The sequence below is a fragment of the Megalobrama amblycephala genome, linkage group LG17, assembly GCF_018812025.1.
Source record: "Megalobrama amblycephala isolate DHTTF-2021 linkage group LG17, ASM1881202v1, whole genome shotgun sequence".
NCBI classification, from domain to species: Eukaryota; Metazoa; Chordata; class Actinopteri; order Cypriniformes; family Xenocyprididae; genus Megalobrama; species Megalobrama amblycephala.
The window spans coordinates 578,255-595,365 of record NC_063060.1 but is presented as its reverse complement, the minus strand read 5'-3'; the positions used below and the strand labels follow the sequence as shown (position 1 = coordinate 595,365).

The 17,111-nt window shown below is 37.3% G+C and overlaps 1 protein-coding gene across 10 annotated transcripts in view; it reads right to left on the bottom strand.

The window, feature by feature from the left end:
- The window catches only part of LOC125250592 (receptor-type tyrosine-protein phosphatase mu-like), a 230,570-nt gene that overhangs the window by 98,971 nt on the left and 114,488 nt on the right, over positions 1-17,111 (bottom strand). For all 10 annotated transcript variants that reach the window (XM_048163240.1, XM_048163241.1, XM_048163242.1 and 7 more), the window contains exons 8-10: positions 5,020-5,328; positions 2,402-2,511; positions 228-429 (exon numbers count right to left, since the gene is read on the bottom strand). In XM_048163240.1, the coding sequence (XP_048019197.1) occupies positions 228-429; positions 2,402-2,511; positions 5,020-5,328 (621 nt within the window). The remainder of the gene's footprint in view (positions 1-227; positions 430-2,401; positions 2,512-5,019; positions 5,329-17,111) is intronic.

The following is a 17,111-nucleotide window of genomic DNA, read 5'->3' as shown; positions in this document are numbered from 1 at the left end:
GTGTTTGGGAAATGTCCCGCCCCTTACCATAACCGCCAGTTTCAACACACTACTAACTAACTCAACCAGGCCCGCCCCTTTTTTTTTAATATGAATTATTTAAATGAGGAATATTGTGAAGAAAACTCAAGATGGAGGCATTTCAGGAGTTCAGAAACACTGATATAGAGAATAACTCCCGCTGGAGGGATTTTGAAACTTGATTGGACTGAACTGGTGATCCAGACCTGAGATCTTGGTGGTGGCCTGTGTGATGGCGGGCGGCCCGAAGCCCTTAGCGGTGCTCGCCCTGAGGGTGAAGGAGTACGTGGAGCCGGGGTAGAGACCCAGGAACACGTGGCTGGTTTCATTCCCCATTTTCACCACCTTCCCGCTCTGGTTAGACAGATCCAGCACTGGGTCGAAGGAGCTGACGGCTTTATACGAGATCTGTGAACACAAACATGCATGTTAACATCACTCAAATGAATTCCAGTGTCGACCGAACAAATGATTCCTTTGAGTTCCACCAAATTAGACTCTATTATATCTGAAATGCTTCAAGGACCTTTTCAATTATCAGCCAGCGATAAATAAATAAAGAATTCGATAACAACATCCGCGCTTCTGACGGATCAGAGCAGGAGTTCGAAAGGGAAAGTGTCTTGCTTCTCATATTTTGTAGGGGTTTGTTCATTACACTGAAGATGAGCGGCATTAATGAAGCGGCGTACTCGAAACACTTTATGATATCGAGATTTTCTGCTGTTTTTCATGAGCTCCACACAGCTATTAGATTTAAATCATTGCACGGACTGAGAGACTGGGGATGTGCAAACATCTGACTGACGTCATCGCGTGCGGGTCTGGAACGGAGAATCTGAGGACGCGAAATCTCACTGGAAATTTACAAGAAGAGCAGAATGTCTGGAATCTGAGAGAGAGAGAGCGAGAGAGGAAGGAAAGGAAGGATCAGGTTCCCTTGATGAGAGAAAAAAAGCCCAAACTGTCCTTTTGATATCACGGCCCGTCAGAGAGTCTCAGTTTGAACTCTTTGATACTGTCAAATCAAAGGCAGGACGTCACAACGGGCTCACGGACAATTGAGTCTACGGTCAGTCCCGTCTGACTATGTGATCTGTAGTACACACACACACACACACACACAGTTCTCGACTGATGGATCATCTTGTTTACAGTCAGTGTCTCTAGTAACAGTTAACTAGGTAAAGCGCTCTGCCTGCTAAAACAAACATGAGATAATCTGTCAATGTCAAGATGCTTAAAACCGTAAAGAATTCCTCAAGCTGAATCTCTGAAACGACTAAAATAGATTTACTAAAAATGTATTTCTGAATGGCATGTTTGTGCAAAACTCATCACTGCCATGCCGAGGGGTTGTGGGTGGTTGCCAGGGTGTTACTAGGGCATTTTATGTGGTTACTGGGAAGGAGGTTGCTAGGTGATCGTTAGGGGATTTACTTGGGTGACTAGGAGGCTGCAAGGTGGTTCCTAGGGCATTTTCTGTGGTTACTCAGACGTTGCTAGGGTGTACTGGGTGGTTGCTAGGTGGTTGCTAGGGCATTTTGTGTGGTTACTAGGATGTTGCTGAGCATTTTGTGTGGTTACTAGGTTACTTGGGTGTTCTGTGTAGTTACTAGGAGGTTGCTGTGTGGTTGCAAAGACATTTGGGTGGTTACTAGGAAGTAGCTAGGGTGTATTGGGTGGTTACTAGGGAGTTGCTAGGTAACAAACACAACCCTAGGTACTTATTTTATACAGTAGTTAAATTAATGAGAAATAGGGCTTCAAATTCAGGCATTTTCCAACAGCACAGCTGCAATAAATTGTATGGTGTACCACAAGGCTCAGTACTGGGACCATTGCTTTTCACCCTGTACATGCTACACTTAGGAGATATCATTAGAAAACATGGGGCTAGTTTTCACTGTCATGCTGATGATACTCAGTTCTATATTTCTTCTCAGCCTGATAAAACATACCAATTCAAAAAACGAACAGAATGCATAGTCTATATAAAAAAAAATAGATAATAGTCATTTCTACTACTAAATTCATAAAAATGTTATGTTTGATTGATCCAATCTAGCCAATCATAACTCTGATATTTTGTGCCCCTGTTGCTATCCGGGATTTTGTCCAAGACAGTAGAGTTAGTAGATTAATGTCGGTGGACTTGAACTTAAAAAATGGTGTACTGACATCTTTCCGCGGTTGAAACAACATACCTTCTGATGTTCATTCATGTTTATTTGGTGCTATAACTAGTGATAAAAAGAAAGAGATGATCGGTTCATGTGCCGCTTGAACTACAGCGATCTGTCCTGACACATTCTAGGCAGTTACTATGAGGTTGCTAGGTGGTTACTAGGGTGGCTGATGTCATGATGTGTGTGTTTACCTCATACTGAGTGATGATGCCGAAGGTCTGAGCCGGTTCTCTCCACTTCAGCAAGATCTTCTCCTCATACACACTGGCCTGGATAGAATCCAGAGGAACTTCACCCGGCACTGGCAGGAAGTGACATCACAAGGGATCAAAACACAGCAACAACAACAGCTCTTCGTATGCATACGACATGTTCTGTAGCTGTGATATTTTGTTACATTTAAATCAATCAAGGTGAAATCAATGTTTGGCAGCTGATGAGGAAAACATGTCTCAAGCTGACTGCCTGTATTCTGAAAGGTTTTATATATTTTTAATAGCTATTAATAAGTGACTGTGATTTAAAACAAATGATTGTTCTAAAAGCCATTGTTTTCAAGCCATAAATTCTCAGAAACACACATTCATCTTCTCCTCCTTCAAACACGTTTGTGTGCCTGTGAGAGATTATTACTCATTTGTTTATCGTTTCATCCTCTCGCAGGAACGTTACTCCAGTCTGTCTCACTTGACACTGACTCTGAACGAGAACAAAGAGCGCGTGTGTGTTTAACATCCAGTCGAGATGCGGCCCAGGTGTCTAATTATTTATAAAGGTTGCCGATCTCAGGAAACAAAAAATCATGTTTATTCCATCAGAAGAGCTCTGCTAATGGGGGACGCAATTAGACATTCAAGCTAAATGTCAGTGCTGGAAGAAAATCACCCTTAGGAACATGTGAAATAAGATGAAAATTATCCAATGGAGTATTTGAGCAGCTCATTCACTCCAGTACCTGATATAATGGGCTCTTCATCTAAATACAGAGGCGATATAGTACTAAAGACACTTTATTGCCATGTGGTGGGGATGAACTTAAAGGTTCTTCAGATGAGTGGTTTTTGGGACACAGATGTTAAAGCTCTAGATCTACAATTCTATAAAGATTTAGAGAATAAAAAGTGGGATTTCTAGTGGGACTTAAATGGGTGAAAAAACTGTCAAGAACATGTCTGTGTCATATTTTGATGAATTCTGTAACCAAGCTGTTTTGGTCTATAAATATATCTGAATACCAATTTAGATGCAGCTTCTGAAAAGATACACACATTATCTTTATCCGTCTGAACATGGATCTCAGGACTTTCTTTGACGCCCTCGTGGTGTACCGGGTGGTTACTAGGAGGTTGCCGGGCATTTTGTGTGGATACTAGGTTACTTGGGTGTTCTGTGTGGTTACTAGGAGGTTGCAAGGGAATTCTGGGTGGTTACTAGGAGGTTTCTAGGGTGTACTGGGTGGTTACTAGGGGGTTGCTAGGGCATTTTGTGTGGATACTAGGTTACTTGGGTGTTCTGTGTGGTTACTAGGAGGTCGCAATGGAATTTTGGGTGGTTACTAGGAGGTTTCTAGGGTGTACTGGGTGGTTACTAGGGGGTTGCTAGGGCATTTTGTGTGGATACTAGGTTACTTGGGTGTTCTGTGTGGTTACTAGGAGGTCGCAATGGAATTTTGGGTGGTTACTAGGAGGTTTCTAGGGTGTACTGGGTGGTTACTAGGGGGTTGCTAGGGCATTTTGTGTGGATACTAGGTTACTTGGGTGTTCTGTGTGGTTACTAGGAGGTCGCAAGGGAATTTTGGGTGGTTACTAGGAGGTTTCTAGGGTGTACCGGGTGGTTACTAGGAGGTTGCCAGGCATTTTGTGTGGATACTAGGTTACTTGGGTGTTCTGTGTGGTTAATAGGAGGTCGCAAGGGAATTTTGGGTGGTTACTAGGAGGTTTCTAGGGTGTACTGGGTGGTTACTAGGGGGTTGCTAGGGCATTTTTTGTGGTTACTAGGAGGTTTCTGGGCATTTTGTGTGGAATACTAGGTTACTTGGGTGTTCTGTGTGGTTACTAGGAGGTCGCAAGGGAATTTTGGGTGGTAACTTGGAGGTTGCTAGGGTGTACTGGGTGGTTACTAGGGGGTTGCTAGGTAACAAACACAACCATAGGTACCTTAATTAATGTGAAATAGAGCTTCAACAAATTCAGACATTTCCCAACAACACAGCAACAATGACTTGTATGGAGTACCACAAGGCTCAGTACTGGGACCATTGCTTTTCACCCTGTACATGCAACCCTTAGGAGATATCATTAGAAAACATGGGGCTAGTTTTCACTTTTACACTGATGATACTCAGCTCTATATTTCTTCACAACCTGATAAAACATTCCAAATCAAAAAACGAATGGAATGCATAGTTAATATAAAAAATTGGATCACTAGTAATTTCCTACTACTAATTCAGAAAAATTCACCCTCTGTGGGAGTTTGATTGATGCAATCTAGCCAATCATATATTTTGATATTTCTGATGGATTTTCATGATATTTTGTTCCCCCGTTGCTTTCCGGGATTTTGTCCAAGACAGTAGAGTTAGTAGATTAACGTCGGTGGACTTGAACTTAAAAAATGGTGTACGGATATCTTTCCACAGTTGAAACAACATACCTTCTGATGTTCATTCATGTTTATTTGGTGCTATAACTAGTAGTAAAGAGGAAGAGATGATTGGTTCACATGCCGCTTGAACTACAGCGATCCGTCACGACACATTCGAGGCAGTTACTATGGGGTTGCCAGGTGGTTGAGAAACAGAACTCACCATCTTCATCCGTCTGAACGTGGATCTCAGGACTTTCTTTGACGCCCTCGCGGTTGCGCAGCACCATTCTGACGCTGAGGTTGGTGTAGGGCGTGAGGTTATGGATGGTGTGCTGAGGGGCGGAGCTCTGGCCGGTGTAAGATGCCACCTCCCTGCTCTCCTCCTTCCCGCCGCCTCGGGCGCGGTACTGCACCGTCAGACTGTAGTTGTGACAGCGCGTCACGTTGTAGCCGAAAGGCTCCCAGCGAACCGTCACCTGACGCGACTTGATGTCCACCACTTTCAGCTGTCGCGGGCCGTGCATGGGCTCTGTGAGGGAAATAAAACACTATTAATGTCTTTACCGTGCATCAGGTCAGATGGCAATGTGCCTCTAAAGAGCCTGATTGTACCTGGACACAAACACAATGAAAAAACAGACGTTTAAACAAGCAGAATGTAAAAGAGAATTTGATATTCATGAGAAATGCTTTTAGGCAAATACATTCTCAATACAACAGCACACACCGGCACAAAACACAAAACCTTCCTCAACAACACGAGTGATGAACCGCAGGCCCAGAGTCAGGTTTGTTTTGATATTTTTTGAGAGGTAAAACATCTTCATGTTCAATAAAGCCAGGAGACTCTGGACACTCACCGACACACACACACACACACACACCCCTTTGGCAAATATCTGTTATTGTTTTAAACAAAAACTCACTTGATTTTGATCAACTTTTTTTCAGTAAACAAGACTTAGTATTTAGAAGCAAAATGACTTCAGATATTAAGAAAGAGTCATTTTCTGCAGTGCACAGACACACACAAACTGGTTTGTGACTGTGGCTCCATCACCGAAACCCTGATCCCGTTTCTCCGGGTCTGGAAACACGAGAGCGCCTCATATCAGCCACTCCAGGATCAAAGCAGCAATCAGACGAGAAGAGCAGGATGAAAGAGTCTCAGACTCCATCTAATACAGCGGCTGAAAGGACAACAGATGAGCATCACATCACACCGTCCAGCTCCGATATACTCACGGCGAAGTTCTGCTTCATTCTTTGCTTTGGAGTAAAAAGAAGTTCGAAATACGTGAGCAGCGTTATACTGTTTCGTGAACATCCTATCAAAGTTAATCAGAATCTGCTCAAACATCGCTCAAAGCGGCTGAGATTTTGTTTTGTGTGTTTGTGTTTTTTCATTATAACTGAAACACAATGTCAATGAGATCCATTGCACATCTTCATTGATTATAACGGGAGTTTTGAGCACCTCACATTTAATTGACAGCTTCAGTGATTATAATGGCAGCAATCTTTGCTTGCTTTTTGTGTATATATACACTTTACATGCTGCAAACCAAACATTGCAAAGATTCTGGATTGACAACCGTATTTAAGTGAGTGATTGAATCTGATGGACAGTGATATGACTTTTTGAGTGCAGAAATCTGACCTGTTTCATTTATGTGCATCGCATTAAGTTTATTAGTTTATGTTAAAACGGTCTAAATCCAAATGGATGAAAATGATATATGCAATTCATATATATAAATCTTAAATTTAGGCATAAATATTTTGAGTTTCCAGCACTAAACCAGCAAACTCAACCCGACGTGAGACGCTCTTCTGAAGAAACTCCTGAGTTGAAATCTGAAGTGAAATGAGTGAAAAAGTAAAACAGTTTTATGTGAAATGACCCTCAAAGACCAACATTATCTGAGCAATAGAAACAAACACAGAGTCTAGACGGGCAACAAGGACAAGACACGCCGATACAAACACATCTGAAGAACAATACAGTCCTGAAATAACGTTCATTGGATTCAAGGCCAGAGGTTTATATAGAGCACAACACAAACAGTGTTATAAAACAGATTCAGACTCCAAGTTCAACAGTTCACTGCATCAGGATCTCTTTGAAAGAGTCTCTCCTGCTCACCAAACCTGCATTATTTGATTAAAAATACAGTAAAAATTGTGAAATATTATTATAATTTAAAATGGCTGTTTTCTATGTGAATATATGGTATATATATATAATTTAATGTAATTTATTCCTGTGATCAAAGCTGAATTTTCAGCATCATTACTCCAGTCTTCAGTGTCACATGATCCTTCAGAAATCATTCTGATATGATGATTTGCTGCTCAAGAAACATTTATGATTATTATCAAAGTTGTGCTGCTTCAGATTTTACTGGAAACCAAGATACATTTTATTTTCCAGGATTTTTGATGAATAGAAACTGAAGAATACAGTAATGATGCTGAAAATTCAGCTTTGATCACAGGAATAAAATGCATTTTAAAATGTATTCACATAGAAAACAGCTGTTTTAAATTTTAATAATGTTTCACAATTTTTACAGTATCTTTGATCAAACAAACACAGCTTTGTTGAGCAGAAGAGATTTAAAAAAAGATTAAAACTCATTAAAATTACAAACTTTTGTTTATTATAAGAATGAACCAGGATAAATGGATTGTTCTGATTATAATATTAATAAATGCAACAGTATCTTTAATCATTTACCTTAAACACTGTTTGATAAAACAATAAATCACACTTTCCCGCAGGTAACGCACAGCCTCAGGTGGATTACTGCTGCGTTGCTCAATGACAAGAGCTTTGAATGTTTTCAGAGAGCGTCGCTGAATAAATGTGTTCACATGTTCCTCGTCCTTGACTGTTCAGACCTGACAGCAGAAAGCTCGCTAAATGATTAAATGCAAATGGAAGGAAGTCAGACTTCAAGATGCAGATAAAAACAAAACAAAACACACGCACACATAACAGAGGACAAACCGCAAAGACAGAGGAAACGTGACAGAAGTTGGAGATGGAAACCCTCTGAATGTTTAGCACCTCTCGCATGCGTTTCATCATTTATTCGCAACCACAATAAACATCTGAGAAAAATGGCATTTGGAAAGGTCAGGTGCAGGAGAAACAGACGAGAGCACAGTTCAAGAAAAGACTCGTTTTAACAAATCACAACAATCATCGCGGACCTGATGGAGGCTTCAGGCGGCTCAACATTACCACATTCTTCATATTCAAAGCTTTTATAACTGCATTATTATTTAACTAAATCAAATATATAAGAGTTTGGAATAATTAAGATTGTCAATGTTTTTGAAAGAAGTCTCTGTGCGTGTGTGTGTCAGTATTTGTTTTATTTTCCAGTAAAGTCATCAGAATGTCTTATGACAGGTGCATTTTTTTCTGAATCCATTGGAAAATGTATTTTTCTCATTTTAAGTTTATCCTCCTAAAATTAACTGTAAAAATGAAACAAATATCATTTTCCATTGAAACAGTAATATAAAAACAATTCATTCTGGGTAATATTTGTCGTTTTAAGAAAACAAGCCTACAGGTTACTTTCTCAAAAACAACAAATAATATTACAGACAAATAAATAATTACATTATCAAAATATATAAAATAATTATTAAAAATTATTTGTAAAATAAAAAAATAATATGTTTCTGAACTGTATTGAATTTTTTTTCCTTATTTTCAGATTGAGTAAAGTTGTACGGAAGAGGATTAGGGCCAAGCAATAATAAAAAAATAAAACCATCTCGAGATTAAAGTTGTTAAATTTCGAGAAAAAACTCGTTAAATTTCGAGAAAAAAGTCGAAATAAAATGTTGAGAATAAAGTCATTAAATTACGAGAAAAAATTTGTTAAATTACGAGAACAAATTTGTTAAATTATGAGAAAAATGTCGTTAAATTTCGAGAATAAGGTCGAGATAAAATTTTGAGAATAAACTTGTTAAATTTCGAGAAAAAAGTCGAGAAAAAATGTTGAGAATAAAGTAATTAAATTACGAGAAAAAAGTTGTTAAATTACGAGAACAAATTTATTAAATTATGAGAAAAATGTCATTAAATTTCGAGAAAAAGATTGAGATAAAATGTTGAGAATAAAGTCATTAAATTACGAGAAAAAAATTGTTAAATTACGAGAACAAATTTGTTAAATTATGAGAAAAATGTCGTTAAATTTCGAGAATAAGGTCGAGATAAAATTTTGAGAATAAACTCGTTAAATTTCGAGAAAAAAGTCGAGAAAAAATGTTGAGAATAAACTCATTAAATTACGAGAAAAAAAAACTCGTTAAATTTCGAGAAAAAAGTCGAAATAAAATGTTGAGAATAAAGTCATTCAATTACGAGAAAAAAGTCGTTAAATTACGAGAACAAATTTGTTAAATTATGAGAAAAATGTCATTAAATTGAGAAAAAAGTCGAGAAAAAATGTTGAGAATAAAGTCATTAAATTACGAGAAAAAAAAACTCGTTAAATTTCAAGAAAAAAGTCGAAATAAAATGTTGAGAATAAAGTCATTAAATTACGAGAAAAAAAACTTGTTAAATTTCGAGAAAAAAGTCGAAATAAAATGTTGAGAATAAAGTCATTAAATTACGAGAAAAAAGTCATTAAATTACGAGAAAAAACTCATTAAATTTCGAGAAAAAAGTCGAAATAAAAAGAGAATAAAGTCATTAAATTACGAGAAAAAAGTCATTAAATTACGAGAAAAAACTCGTTAAATTACGAGAAAAAACTCCTTAAATTACGAGAAAAAAAGTCGTTAAATTACGAGAACAAATTTGTTAAATTACGAGAAAAATGTCGTTACATTTCGAGAAAAAGGTTGAGATAAAATGTTGAGAAAAAACTTGTTAAATTTCGAGAAAAAAGTCTAAATAAAATGTCATTAAATTACAAGAAAAAAGTCATTAAATTATGAGAACAAATTTGTTAAATTATGAGAAAAATGTCATTAAATTTCGAGAAAAAGGTTGAGATAAAATGTTGAGAATAAACTCGTTAAATTTCGAGAAAAAAGTCGTTAAATTACGAGAACAAATTCGTTAAATTATGAGAAAAATGTTGTTAAATTTCGAGAATAAACTCATTAAACTTTAAATTAAATTACGAATTTGTTCTCATAATTTAATGACTTTTTTCTCGTAATTTAATGAGTTTATTCTAAACATTTTATTTCGACTTTTTTCTCGACATTTAAGGAGTTTTTTCTCTAAATTTAACAACTTTAATCTCGAGATGGTTTTATTTTTTTATTATTGCTTGGCCCTAATCCTCTTCCGTAGAGTTGAGATTTATTAATGCAATAAATAATTAAAAATAAAAATTCGGAGCTTTTTTAAATTGGTGATTTAGGAGAGGACCCTAAAATGATCTGCCATACAATACAATCGCTTCTACAACTGCTTGAAATATTTTGATTCAGATTCTAATTGGTATTTCAAATTAGAGAGATTTTTTTAAAAACGCTTCTTATTTTCTCTTTCAGTTCATTCACGGCCATGTTGAGGTTTCCGTCTGCACTGAATTTCAACTCAAGCTATGTGTAGTTTGTGGCATGATCTATTTTGGTCGTATCAAGGGTGAAAATGTATTTCTGAAATGTTAGAACTTTAATTTTAGTTGGGTTAATAGTCAGGTCTGACAGATGTTCTGCTGTAGACTCTCTTCTGCTGGAGACAGCAGGACCAGAACATCTGAACAGACAGGAGGATCTTCATAGTGGAGTCATATACTGCTGACTATTCTAGGAGTTTCACCAATTCATTAATGCATATGCTGAAGAGAGTCTGTGATAGTGTCTCACACCCATCCCTGAGTGAAGAATCAGTTTGTTTATTGCCAATTTTGTTTGAATACACTGTTTTTCCAATTTTTGAAAGTTTAGACAGTAGACCTTGGTGCCAAATTGAATCAAAGGCCTTCTGGAAATCTGCAAAGCATGCAAATATTTTGGTTTTGTTTTGGTTGATGTATTTATCAATCAGGGTGTGCAGTGTGAAGATACAGTACGGTCTTTCTCTCTCTCATTCGCCAGCATTACGCTCACAGAATTGTGTGTGAGATCCGTGTCTTATGATTCCCCTCCCGCTCGGACTCGTCCCCGTCAGTGTGGGCCGCTGATAGTTACGCAAATAGAGGGATTTTAAAGCTCTATTTTCTGGTTGACACTCTTTAAACAGCAGCAAACACTCGTGAAGGAGTCGCTTCAGACTTTCATCGGCCCTCGTTCCTTTCACTCAAGTCTGTTTTTGCCCCTTCAGTTTCACTAGAAGCAGACAACATTAATCATATATTATAAAATTCTTAAAGTGAACAAAACATTGATAATAATCATGATTTCTGAAGGATCATGTGACACTGAAGACTGAAGTAATGATGCTGAAAATTCAGCTTTGATCACAGGAATACATATATTTAACAGCTGTTTTACATTTGGAATAATATTTCACTGTTTTTACTGTATTTTTTTTAGAATAAAATACTGCGTAAGAAAGTCATTTTTGCAGTGTCTGCAGTTCATTACTCTAATTTCATTTTAATGTTAAGTGAAATATTTGAATGCATATTCTTTGCATCAGTTAGTCGAGACGCACACACTGTGTTTTGAAAGTTATTCCAGAGACTTTTAAATAATATCGATATTTAAAGAACAGGTAAATACATTGACAAACGGTACCGAGCGCCTCATTGTCGAGCGGGTTGTCTCGTCTCACGCGGCGCTCATGTTTTCTCCTCATTCTTAAGTGGGTTTCGCATCAATAGGAAGGAAATGTCTGGAAATAAGAGCACTTGAATAATGGTGCACTAGAGCTCACGGGTCACATTTCAGACGTTTTCTTAAATAATCTCAGAAATCGTTCTGTGTATACAGCCAATTGTCCAAAAAATCAATAGCTTTTAAAGTTGAGCTTGATTCACACACTGTTCCTGCCTTTTGCCTTTTGTAAAGCACAAAAATCAATGTCATACTTTTTAAAATCACTTGCTGAACTTAGAGAATTGTGAGAAGGATGAATGTGTCTGTGTTGATCTGATATCGACCTCAGAGAATTAGAGTTCACTCAGTCTTTTTACCCGTCACTCGTTCTCTATGGAGTACGTGAGCATGCATTCATGAATACACACACACACACACACAGGTTAGTTTTTGTGAATTGTGGGGACATTCCATAGACGTAACGGTTTTCATACCGTACAAACCGTATTTTCTATCCCCCTACACCAACTCTACCCATCACAGGAAACTCTGCACACTTTTACTTTCTCACAAAAACTCATTCTGTGTGATTTATAAGCCTTTTGAAAAATGGGCACATGGAGTAATGTCCTCATAAGTCACCCTCTGCTTGTAATACCCATGTCATTATACAAATTTGTGTCCTGATGTCTCACAAAAATGCACACACACACACACACACACACACACACACACAGCTGATCGTCTCAGATGAAGCGTCTGTACAGTAACAGTGAGTGTGTGATATAAATCTCCTCTACTGTGCTCCTGTATGACAGAATAACTATTGAAATCTCTTGATGTCGGTGAACATCCGCTCACATGGAGCCGCTGTGAGACACGAGAGAGAAACACGAGCACACGACGAGCTGACGCGACTGTACCGACAGCTGAACGACGCCCACCGCCGGCTAATTGAATAATTTCAATGTGACATTTAGATGGAACTATTAGCGGCTCTTTATCATTACGGCTTGACATTTAAATAATGTTTTCTAAATTATCAGCACATTATCGGCTCCTGTTCATCCTAATGGCTCATTCACATCACCTTAATCATGCAAATAGATGACATGATGACAAGAGACCAGACGAGAGGAGAGAGAGAGTGTGTGTGTGTGTGTGTGTGTGTGTGTGTGTGTGTGTGTGTGTTTACATTGTTTTAATGGAAATGAGCTTTAGATTTGGAGTGAATCTCAGCTGACGGACGGACGCTCAACTCACACACACTCGCCGATCTCCATCCCAAATGCACCGAGGATCGATCATGCGCTCGGTTGCCACGGTAACACCGCCGCTCTAGTGATTGGGGTCGCGAGGAACAACCCGCTTCCCTTCATGTTAACGCACGACCCCGTGACCTCTTGATCTTCAAGAGCAGATCGACACATCAGTCTAACAAATCAGATTGAGCCCGACGGGTCACATAAGCTGATCTCATTAAACCGGCTGCGATTGACCAGCTAGAGGAGCTGCTTTACATTAACTGGAGTGAAGACTGATCCACTGAAGACTGCGTCCGTCAATACGTCCATCAATGATGGAGACTGAGCTGCTGGACACCAGAGATCTTTAATGAATCACCTTCTTCAGTCATTGCTTGAAGATTGTAATTGTGGCAGTCAGGAGTGAAAACTGAACTACACTTTCACTATAATATATAAGTGTGATCGGAGCAAGAGTGATGTGAACCGATATCAGAAAATCTCACCAATCAAACTGACCTCTGTATGGAAGCTTGTTTCCTTCACGGATCAAAAAAGTATAAAAAAATGCTAATATTGCGTAATTCTCAGAGTACTTTTATCCATCAAGGACACATTAAATTGACCAAAAGTGACAGTAAAGACATACATAATGTTACAAAAGATTCTATTTCAAATAAATTATGTTCTTTCTATTAATCAAAGAATCCTGAAAAATGTAAAAGCATCACTGTTTTCAAAAAAACTGGGGAAAAAAGCCAAAACTGCGAAATGTAAAGTTGCAATAGTGAGTTTCAACTCAGAAACTCAGAATTGTGAGTTTATATCTTAAAATTGTGCCAAACAATGATCATTTCTGTCTCTTCTGCAGAATAATTGAGAGTATTTCTCAGTATTGATGAAGGTTTTAGTCTAATGAAACATGTTTTCTCTGTGTGACGCCAGCGTGGGGCGTCTGACACCACATACATTATGACTGACTGATATGGAGAGAGATGATTTTACAAACAGCCTGCAAAGTGCTGAAGCAGATTTTTATGTTATTTATTTAATTTCTCACACAGCTTTAAAATCAAACTTTAAAAAAATAAAAGGAGACAAACAGTCAGGAATGAATTTATCTTCATTAGCAGTGAAGCTCATCTGCTTCCACTCAGCTGCCATTACAGATGATGAATGACATCAGAGAAACACAAGACAGAATAAAAGACATGAAAGACAAAATGAATGAAAAAAAAAAAATACACTCTTAGAAGAAAAGGTTCTATATAGAAGCTTAAAAGGGTTCCATCAGACACTTTAATACATAATATAGAACCTTTTGGGGCTTCTCATCATGGGATCATTCTGTGCATTTAGTTTTAAATTTATTGATTTAGTTTTAATTAAATTTTTGATAAAAAAAAAATTATGAATTAAACAGTAAACATATACTTTAATCAATAGAAAAAAGAAATAACCCATTAAACATTAAAGACATTTCTTCTTATATAACCTTTTCAGCATAAAGTCATTTGAGTCAAGAACCCTAGAGTTCTACAGTATATACAACGTTTTTGACATGAAGGATTCTTATAATTTGAGTCAAGAACCCTTGAGTTCTACAGTATATAGAACCTTTTTGGCATGAAGCGTTCTTATAATTTGAGTCAAGAACCCTTGAGTTCTACAGTATATAGAACGTTTTTGGCATGAAGCGTTCTTATAATTTGAGTCAAGAACCCTTGAGTTCTACAGTATATAGAACCTTTTTGGCATGAAGCGTTCTTATAATTTGAGTCAAGAACCCTAGAGTTCTACAGTATATAGAACGTTTTTGGCATGAAGCGTTCTTATAATTTGAGTCAAGAACCCTTGAGTTCTACAGTATATAGAACGTTTTTGGCATGAAGCGTTCTTATAATTTGAGTCAAGAACCCTAGAGTTCTACAGTATATAGAACGTTTTTGGCATGAAGCGTTCTTATAATTTGAGTCAAGAACCCTTGAGTTCTACAGTATATAGAACCTTTTTGGCATGAAGTGTTCTTATAATTTGAGTCAAGAACCCTAGAGTTCTACAGTATATAGAACGTTTTTGGCATGAAGGTTCTTGTAATTTGAGTCAAGAACCCTAGAGTTCTACAGTATATAGAACGTTTTTGGCATGAAGGTTCTTATAATTTGAGTCAAGAACCCTTGAGTTCTACAGTATATAGAACCTTTTTGGCATGAAGCGTTCTTATAATTTGAGTCAAGAACCTTAGAGTTCTACAGTATATAGAACGTTTTTGACATGAAGGTTCTTGTAATTTGAGTCAAGAACCCTTGAGTTCTACAGTATATAGAACGTTTTTGGCATGAAGGTTCTTGTAATTTGAGTCAAGAACCCTAGAGTTCTACGGTATATAGAACGTTTTTGACATGAAGGTTCTTGTAATTTGAGTCAAGAACCCTAGAGTTCTACGGTATATAGAACGTTTTTGACATGAAGGTTCTTGTAATTTGAGTCAAGAACCCTTGAGTTCAACAGTATATAGAATGTTTTTGGCATGAAGCATTCTTATAATTTGAGTCAAGAACCCTAGAGTTCTACAGTATATAGAACGTTTTTGACATGAAGGTTCTTGTAATTTGAGTCAAGAACCCTTGAGTTCTACAGTATATAGAATGTTTTTGGCATGAAGCATTCTTATAATTTGAGTCAAGAACCCTAGAGTTCTACAGTATATAGAACATTTTTGACATGAAGGTTCTTGTAATTTGAGTCAAGAACCCTTGAGTTCTACAGTATATAGAATGTTTTTGGCATGAAGCATTCTTATAATTTGAGTCAAGAACCCTAGAGTTCTACAGTATATAGAACCTTTTTGACATGAAGGCTCTTGTAATTTGAGTCAAGAACCCTAGAGTTCTACGGTATATAGAACGCTTTGGACATGAAGGTTCTTGTAATTTGAGTCAAGAACCCTTGAGTTCTACAGTATATAGAACCTTTTTGACATGAAAGCTCTTGTAATTTGAGTCAAGAACCCTTGAGTTCTACAGTATATAGAACGTTTTTGACATGAAGGCTCTTGTAATTTGAGTCAAGAACCCTTGAGTTCTACAGTATATAGAACCTTTTTGACATGAAGGCTCTTGTAATTTGAGTCAAGAACCCTTGAGTTCTACAGTATATAGAACCTTTTTGACATGAAGGTTCTTGTAATTTGAGTCAAGAACCCTTGAGTTCTACAGTATATAGAACCTTTTTGACATGAAGGCTCTTGTAATTTGAGTCAAGAACCCTTGAGTTCTACAGTATATAGAACCTTTTTGACATGAAGGCTCTTGTAATTTGAGTCAAGAACCCTTGAGTTCTACAGTATATAGAACGTTTTTGACATGAAGGTTCTTGTAATTTGAGTCAAGAACCCTTGAGTTCTACAGTATATAGAACCTTTTTGACATGAAGCATTCTTATAATTTGAGTCAAGAACCCTAGAGTTCTACAGTATATAGAACTTTTTGACATGAAGGTTCTTGTAATTTGAGTCAAGAACCCTTGAGTTCTACAGTATATAGAATGTTTTTGGCATGAAGCGTTCTTATAATTTGAGTCAAGAACCCTTGAGTTCTATAGTATATAGAACCTTTTTGGCATGAAGCGTTCTTATAATTTGAGTCAAGAACCCTACAGTTCTACAGTATATAGAACCTTTTTGGTATGAAGGTTCTTGTAATTTGAGTCAAGAACCCTAGAGTTCTACAGTATATAGAACCTTTTTGGCATGAAGCGTTCTTATAATTTGAGTCAATAACCCTACAGTTCTACAGTATATAGAACCTTTTTGGCATGAAGGCTCTTGTAATTTGAGTCAGGAACCCTTGAGTTCTACAGTATATAGAACCTTTTTGGCATGAAGCGTTCTTATAATTTGAGTCAAGAACCCTACAGTTCTACAGTATATAGAACCTTTTTGGTATGAAGGTTCTTGTAATTTGAGTCAAGAACCCTTGAGTTCTATAGTATATAGAACCTTTTTGGCATGAAGCGTTCTTATAATTTGAGTCAAGAACCCTTGAGTTCTATAGTATATAGAACGTTTTTGGCATGAAGCGTTCTTATAATTTGAGTCAAGAACCCTTGAGTTCTACAGTATATAGAACCTTTTTGGCATGAAGGCTCTTGTAATTTGAGTCAAGAACCCTAGAGTTCTACAGTATATAGAACCTTTTTGACATGAAGGTTCGTATAATTTGAGTCAAGAACCCTAGAGTTCTACAGTATATAGAACGTTTTTGGCATGAAGCGTTCTTATAATTTGAGCCAAGAACCCTTGAGTTCTACAGTA